This window comes from Cyprinodon tularosa, unplaced genomic scaffold, assembly GCF_016077235.1.
Source record: "Cyprinodon tularosa strain WSP-4 unplaced genomic scaffold, ASM1607723v1 ctg129, whole genome shotgun sequence".
NCBI classification, from domain to species: Eukaryota; Metazoa; Chordata; class Actinopteri; order Cyprinodontiformes; family Cyprinodontidae; genus Cyprinodon; species Cyprinodon tularosa.
In genome coordinates this window covers 837,902-846,792 of record NW_024038103.1, presented here as the reverse complement: position 1 = coordinate 846,792, position 8,891 = coordinate 837,902, and the positions used below count along the sequence as shown (strand labels likewise).

General features: G+C 38.6%; 1 protein-coding gene across 1 annotated transcript; it reads left to right on the top strand.

The window, feature by feature from the left end:
• Window positions 1-5,138: 5,138 nt before the first annotated feature.
• LOC119777935 lies at window positions 5,139-8,796 on the top strand. The gene is made up of 5 exons (XM_038276946.1): window positions 5,139-5,280; window positions 5,947-6,267; window positions 6,495-6,749; window positions 6,822-6,941; window positions 8,792-8,796. Exons 1-5 carry the CDS (start codon window positions 5,232-5,234, stop codon window positions 8,794-8,796), a joined length of 750 nt encoding a protein of 249 aa, XP_038132874.1. The 5' UTR covers window positions 5,139-5,231.
• Window positions 8,797-8,891: the final 95 nt, after the last annotated feature.

Genomic DNA, 8,891 nt, shown 5'->3' with positions numbered 1-8,891 from the left:
ATGACTGAGATGAACCTGTATATTTTTAAAAAAAGCTCACTTGGTTTCAGTATCTGTTTCAGAAATATCTTGTTGTTGATATCAGGTCAGTACAAGTGCAGAAACAAACACAAACCTCTAATTAAAATATACTGAACCAAAGACTTATAACTGTTTAGAGAATGACCATATACTGAGGCATACACTCCTCCTGATCTTTGCTGAACTACTTCGAGAGGGCTTGTAAACATATCTGACAGAATTATAGGACAACTCAGAATGAAAAACAATCTAGAAAATGGTAAGGCCTCTTTAACAACAGGTATGCAGGTACATCACTTTGATATCAGCAGCCTTTTTTTGATTCTCATTAGCTTAGTTAAACAATTAAAGAACAGCATTTACTACATTGGGCTGTGTGGAAGAGAGCATCATAACGAGGGGGAGTTTATATTGTTAGAAAAAAGTGTTCTGCCGTTATCAGATTGTTTTTTTATATAAACTACAAGAGAGGCAGAGATGTGCAGTCATGTGCAGTGATGCTGAGTAGTGCAGTTGGTCACACTGATGAAAGGGAAATGCAGCGCAGTTATAGAGGCAGATGAAAAGAGATGATGCGGTGGGACGCAGTGTTAGAGATGGGGAAACGGAGAGAGACTGATCGAGAAAAAAGGGGAAAGCGGTTTATTGCACATTAGGAAGGATTACTAATACTGGAGACATTGAGAAAAGAAAACTAAGCGCAATATGGAGAGAAGTAAAATAAAGCTTACCATCACCAGTCACTGCTGATCAGGCCAACTTATAGGCAAAGAGAACATTGAATGTTTAAGGAGGGTAGGTGCGGATGCAAGAAATATCTCCCAAGACGAGGATGGAGCTACAACCGTAAGAAATGAATTGGTTAACGGAGTAAATTATGCCATGTTAATGGGAGCCATCTGATTAGTCCCACAAGACTAAACACCTTAAGGTCTTGTTGCGATGGCTAGCGTGGAGCTTTGCATACTTGAAAATCTATGACATGCACAGCGGCAATGCCCTGTGATGATTATGCAGGCATAGACCTGTCGTAGTGGGGCGTGCTTCGGCAGCGCAGTGGTTAGTGCGCACAACCCATGTATGGAGCTCTTAGTCCTCAACGCGGCATGACCCAGGTTCGAATGAAGAGCTTTAGCTTCAATGAGTCTTTCGTAATGTGCGGCAGCCATGATGGAGATAGATCATTAACTTCTGTAAAGCTGAAATAATACTTCATCTAGCATTATTTCATCAGTGACTTATTGACTAACAGAAGGATTTTAAGGTCTATTCTCTGTTCTACACGGAGCCCGTGTCAGGACTAAGAACCTTCTTAGTTATAATGAAAACAGAGGCAGCAGTGTTTTGGCTCAGCTGCAGATGTCTGGCAGACCTTATAGACAAACCTATGAACACACTGTTGCAGTAATCTATCCTACTAAAGATGCATGAATTATCTTCTCTAGATCCTGCCTGGACATTAGTCCTTTAATCAATGATGTCCGCAGCTTTAGAATGGACATTATCAATAAGCTCATCTACTGAGTTACATGGTATGGTGGAAGCAGAAGGATAAGCCTAGGTAAAGTTTTCAATTGTACTGTCCATTACACACATTACATACATTTTCTTACAACATAGTTTTTGGTGATTAGATCATTGGGAAAAAGGGTTTCAAAGTAAACAAAAAAATGGTCTGATAGGGCAAAATCACCTACAGTACATTAGAAATATTTAGACCTTTTCTGATGACTAAGTCCAAAATATGCCCTTGATTGTAAGTTGGATGCTTACCATTTTGATTCAAAGCAAAAACTCCTGGATAGGTGTTGGAACGTCTTCAATAAACTAAGAGAAAGGTGGCTCTTATTCCAGTTTAAGCCGCTTTGTGGTTGCCATGACCCAGATGACTGAGAATTTACACAGGCAAATGGCAAATCTATGAAAACCAGCCGTCCCTCTAAACTTTCAGCTCAAATCATCAGTCTGCTTGTTCTTCATTAATGAAAAAACCTCTCCACAAAACAAGTGGAAAATGGGATGCTGAGGACAAAGGACACAGCAGCTTGTATATTGGGAGGGTTAGCTTACTTAAGAAACTCCATCCACCTCTCTGCTGTTTCTTTGGACTGCCAGGATTCCTTTTTACTTTAAAATACTCTGTTCATCACCCATACTGATCTGTTGTCTCACGATATCTTCTCCATGAGCAGCACTTGGTTCGACCAATGGGATGAGGGTATTCTGGATCGTTACATATATGTTGTCAGCTCATTGGTCACAACGCAGGATAGGGCCCGGGAACAAGTTTACTGTAAGTTTTGTATCAAAAGTGCCCTTGTTCTTCATTTTCCTTTAGCTTTTTACTGACTATTTTTTTCACTCTCACAGTAAATGGGACAAAGTGCATTCTTTTTCCACTAAACACGGGACAGGTACTTCTATCTCAAAATATGGAACAATTCAGTTTTTTAGGGGACGGTTGGCAACCTTACATGGGCTCCAAGAACACAATGCAACATTTTCCAGCTACTGGTTCCCGACAGCTGTGAGTCAAGGTGCCTACGATGATCCATGGTTCTGTGGGGGTGGACAATTTTGCCATCCTTAGGAAACTGCATCTCCTCAGATCAAGATTTTATTGGCTGGCTGCTGCCAACATGTAGAGCTCCATGTTCACTGCTGTGATGCTATGTTCTGCCGGTTTGGTGCTTCTGAAGAGCTACACAGTGATCAGGGTTGGACATTTGTAGCAGAGGTTTTCAGTGAGGTGTGCCAGTATTTTAGCATAAACAAGACACAAACGACTCCATTTCATCTCCAAAGTGATGGGCTGGTTAAACATTTCAACCAGACTATATCCACTCAGCTTTCCATTCTAGTAGATTAAAAGCAGCGGGACATGGATCAGCACCTGCTCTTAATCCTATGGGCTAACCGGACCGTAGGTCAAGAGGCCACTCGCTGCAGCCATGCCCTTGTGGTGTTTGCCCATGACATACGTATGCATACTCCAGTGGACTTAGTGTTTCGGTCGCCTCAAGAAACAGAGAAGTCAGCTGGGCCAGCGTTTTGAAAGAACTTCTCCAGGTTGGCTTGAGAGGGCCTAGCTGTAGAAGGAATCAGAAATGGGCCAATGGCTCCCGTTGCCATGAACAGGTATTTGTATCTGGGGACAAGGTTTCAGTCTCCTGCCCTGAGCAAAAAAAAAAGACTCACCCCAAAGCTTAATAGTCAGTTGAATGGACCATGTGTGATGTTACAGAGACTCTTTAAAGGTATGGTGGAGGATTTTTTAAAAGACCTACCATCTCCACTTAACAAAACAATTTGTGTGCAAGATAATGCATGAGCCCATTTCTCTGCGTGGAAGCCCTATTTAAAATGTGCTGTCCTCATAGCTCACACAAGCTTATAGGCAGGTTATACTCCTGCAGCAGCGTGTCGCACTGAGCTTGTCGCAGATATTTCTGATTTATGCCCAATATTAAAGTGTGGTCTGCGCTATGTTATTCCAAGAGAAACAATCACAAACTAGCGGATGTAGATTTGACCAATCAGATGTCTACTGTCTGCAGCATTGTGCAATTTTGGAGAGGTGCACCATAGTGTCTGCGAGAGGGGCGGGGGCACATTTGTGTTCACTGTGGCACACACGCAGACACCCTGGTTTCTGAGTATAAACCAGCCCTTACTGTGTGCACATACAGCAGGGACTATATAGTGGACTTTATAGCAAACTCAGTTAACTGACCGTTTGGACAGATGATCACTGCTTTTTGCTCCGTTGGTCACATAACTCCTCTTCCTCCGTGCAGTGCCTGCACCAGCATTGTTATTACTCCCCACTGTCAGCTAGTGACAGCCTATAGTGACAGTGGGCTGCTGTGACAGAAAATCCAATAGCACTTTGAGAGGAGAACTCTGCAAAGCATCCTGGGATATATCTCCCTCTTTTGAGGCCTTTCTTTTCTTCTCATACACTTTTACACAGGCAAAAACGAGGACACTTTTTCCCTTACGACCTTAGGCCATTTTCAAAGAAGCTCAGTGAGAAAGGTGAGATTCAATGACTGTCTAAAACTGTAGCTCACCACAGATAAACGCCTGAAAGTGCACATGCACAGAAAGAGATAGCTAATCGGATGGGCATGTAGGACGGCCTTACGTAAACACATCAACAGAATGATTGACGATTAGGAGTACCACTTATTTAGATGATCCAGCCAGAAATAAAAGCTTGTCCTCTATACCTTTAAGCTTGTTTTATGCTTGATGCGTCTACAAGGTCTGTGCTGCCAAATCATTGGCTTTTGGGCTTCCATGCCCCTCAGCACAGACTCTGTGCGGACAGAAATTCTATAAAGGATTTATAGTTGATCTGCAATAGTTAAGGTCTGTCTCTGGTTTTCTTCTAGTCGCAAAGTGTTTGTTCAATTTATATCTGTATTAATTTCAGTTGCTGGGAGATCTATCCTTCTGGTAATGTACCAGTCAATAGGAATGACCTGCCTCTTGTTCCCATGACGCTTAGGACCATTTGGTATGCTCTATTGCCCCATGAGTGAGATGGAAATTAGTTTGATACACTTGCCTCCTGGCATTTTGCATGGTTGCCAAAATGATCTCTTGCTATTGCTTCCTACACAATTGATATAACAGTGTGTTCCTAACAGATATTAAGTTTATATAAATAGTGCATTGAGCCGGACCATAGCTTAATTTTTTCAGATGATGAAGTTTCCACATCAAAATAAAAACAGATTGCCTCTCGTGAATCAAGCTGGCTGATGTGTTGCAACATCATTAAAGCATTCAACCTGCTCAATAAGATTAGATTTTAAACTACAATTCAACAATTAATGTCAGCCTTTTTCTAAAAACTTTTCTGTTATTTCTGCAGGTTAACAGTAATTTCTATTAATGGGAAATATACCACAGACTGCTTAAGTTTATAAGGCTACTTTTGATCATAAACCTTTTGATCACACCATAGTGTGATATGATCAGAGAGAAATGCAGAACTTTAAAGGAGGAAGGTATCTTCAGCAAGGGGCCTTTTTTAGGTTTGGTTTTACTGAGTTTCCTTCCTTTATGTCTCCTCTTAACAAAAGCCATTTGTGCTGTTGATCTTCTGAGGGTAATCAGTAGTAGAGCACAATATGTACTTTAGTAGATGTTTATACTTTTAACATGTACTAAACAACTAAACAACTCAGCTGTAAAGAGACATGAATGCTATCATTGGACTGCAGTTGATGCTGATAGGCATCTGTGGTGGTGAGCTCTTCTCATTTTTTGACATAGCACTTTTTCATTTTGGGTTTTTTTCTTTTTCTGTGACACATAATGACTGTTGTTTAATTTTTTATAGTAAAAGTTTGGTACATGTAACCAAAGGTAGGCAGTCTTTAGTTGTATATGCTACTGTAACTTGTCAAAGAATTTTTTATTTTCAGCACGATTCGAAGTAGGGCATATTGTCATTTTTTATACCAAGGTACTTGTATATTTTTAAATACCAAAGTCCCTTCTAGAGTGTATCTGTCCATGTTTCTATAAGAGTAAAATCTTATAAAACGTAAGCCTTAATTTTAAGAGCATTTAGGACTAGTCTCAGCTGAAGCAAGTCAGACCAGACCAAACCAGACACCAAGCCACAATGGTAACCGTGTCATCAGCATAAAATGTTGTGCATCAGTAATATTTTTATGGACTTTTTTCACATGCAAGCAGAATTAAAACTAAAATGGAACCCTGCAACTCATCCGTAGTCACTATTTAAATGAAGAGTTGACTGGTTTAATCTGTGTTATTTGTTCCTTAATTTTTCAATTTGAAACCATGAAAACAAGAGAAAGGAGGTTATTTATATATGACATGACTTGTTATTCTCCCTCTTGTGGACTTTAAGCACTCATTGATTTTTTTTCTTTCTTTTTTAAGCAGTGGAACCTTCCTGCAATGGCAGACAAGATAAAGCTCAATATTATAGAGCTTTAGGAGAAAATATGGAACTTTCCCTGGTCAAAAGCATCTCTCAGATTTCACGTTTCCAGCTGACAAAGAACAACTCGGTGATATTAAGGTGGAGAAAAAACAACACTGTATTTAGTCTAAAAGAGAGTCGATTTCTTTTTTTGCCTAGTGATGGAACATTTAGGATTGATGACCTAAAAACGGGGGACAGTGGTGAATACAGACTTGAAATATTTGATGCAAGTGGAAAAGAAACAGGAAATAGAACTCTTCATCTATGTGTTCAAGGTAATCCACTTTAGCTTCCATTTTGTATACTTTGACGATATTACAGTAAGGTATGTTTAATATTCTACTTACATACAAATGTAGATAATTACACAACACGTTTCTGAGTGTTCTGCATCACCACAACTTTAAAACAATGAGTAAATAATAATAAATATTTAGTTTAATATTTCAAAGATTATTATAAAAATTAATGGAATTTATTCAGCCGCATCTTTTTCTTTTAGCTCCTGTATCCTCTGTCCAGCTGGTCCATCAATGTTTGTCCCCGGGACAGATCAAGGTGTCCTGTCTCTCTGAAGGGGACAGTCCTCAGTACAACTGGACTCTGGATGGAAAAACACTGAAAGACTCTGAACTCCTCTCTGGAAATTATCAGACTAGCATCATCGTTGTGAGACAGAATATCTCAGGGCGTCTCGTCTGCTCAGTTAGGAATCAAGTTAGTTCCTCCTCGAACTACTTTAAAATATCTGACAGTGGTGAGTTAGAAACAGACAATTAACCGATTGATTATATGACCTCTACCAGACTTATAACTTATTTTCTTCCAGGCTTTAAAATCAACTGCACCTCCAATAGGACACAAACAGATATATTGGTGGATAAAGTAAACAACACCCAGGATGTTGAAGTAACAACAGTCTATCCAACAATCAAACATACTACAATGGGTAAGAGGACATGGCAAAATATCCCTTCTGTCTTTCCTGAGAGAAATTAATTTGAACCAAATAGTATTTTTTTCATATTAATGTATTTTAAAATGCTTAGATGCAATGATACTCTTACTGGAGTAAAATGTTTCTGTTTACAAAAAAATAGTATAACTATTTGAGATCTTTCCCCACACAGTCACACTTTTCTTTCATTAGTACACTGCAAAAAATATAAATCTCAATAAGTTATTTTTTCTTAAAATAAGTGTGTTTTTTCTTGATTTGAGGAGGTAAGTAAGACACTTTGCCAATGGAACAAGACAATTTCCTTTTAAAATAAGAAAAAACTATTTTATCGTCTTATTTCAAGTAAATATTATCTAACTATCTTATTTTAAGAGTGAAAATACTCATTCCATTGGCAAATCATCTTATTTACCTGCTCAAATTAAGGCTAAATATACTTAATTTAAGCCATTTTTTACTTATTTCTGGATTGTTTTTGCAGTGTAAGCAGCATTTTGCTCTACATACTCAAATGCTGCATTCACACCGCAGCCGCTTTGAGCAGCAGAAGCAGCAGGTTTACATGCAAAGGCTGTGGTTAACGAGCATCGAGGCTCCTCAAAAGGCCCTGCAGCACGTGTTGAGCAGCACATTGATTGATCGATTGACTTTATTGATCTCACAGTGGAGAAATGTCCTCGTTAAATGAGCTCAAATAGCTTCTTGATGCATTTGAGCATCTGAGATGCATGAAAAATTTAACTTTTGCTGCTTGACGCGCCACATCTAGGATTCAGAGAAACTGATCTGGCAGATGGCAGGGAGACGGATACAGTACTGCTGATGCGGATAACTAATATCACTCGTCTGAAACTTTATTAATGTTGAAAACTTAAACTTAAAATGATTAAACTTATCAGGAAAGTATGTTATATGCTTCTAATTATTCTGGTGTGTGCAATTTGTATTACGTAGATGAAAAATGCTAACATCTACTTCCACCCGCCACAAACAGTAGCAGAAATCCCCCAAGAGGCGACGTGGCCTGAGGTAGATGTTGCTGGGGATTTCCTGTGACAATGCATCACCGGTATGTTGGAGTCTGCACAGCTCCGGCAGAGAAATAATATTTTAAGGCAGGATCATAACTCGATGAACAGACTGCGCAGACGATTTACGAGGTGTAATGTCTCACTTAAAAACATATCAAAACTACTTTTTACCCACTTATCATAGTATAGCAAAGCAGCTCTCTGCCATTGATTACAGGGGCAGCACAAGCATAAGATGCATTTGTACACACCTTACTGGATTCCCTTCAGGAGCATCAAAGATGCTCTTGAGGTGCGTCTGAACTTAATGTGAATAAGCATAAAAAATGAAGCAACAGGTGCTTGTTGCCTTTCTGCTGCTCAAATCGCGTTAGGTGTGAACATAGGTATGAGGTACACAGCAAAAATGGCTTTGAAAAGGATATACTAGACAAAAAAACACAGATTCCTGAATTGCTCTAAACTTTATAGAAAAATTTTGGACATCACTTTCAAACTAGGTATTTTTAATTACTATTCAACCAGTTTAAAAGACTTGCATCATTTATGATATAATGGTTTCTTTTTTTCAAACAGTCCATTTTTTTTTTATCTTGATAATGCGTGAAAAAAAAAAAAACATGTAGCTTTTTTTTAATTATCTGCATGACATTCAACGGTTTAATTCCAAGATTTAATAAGGATCTATAACTATATTTTTTAATTAGATTTTATATTTTCAAATCCATTTGGATCAGAGAAAATATTCAACAAATCCTTACTTTATTAACCATATACTTTTTAAAACTCTACATCTGTGTGTTGAAGGTTGAACCTTAATATTTTTTTTTGTTTTGTTTTTCTCCTTATAAATGTTGTGTTGTAAGAAATCTAAAATTGTACTCCTTGTATATTCTATAAAATCTTT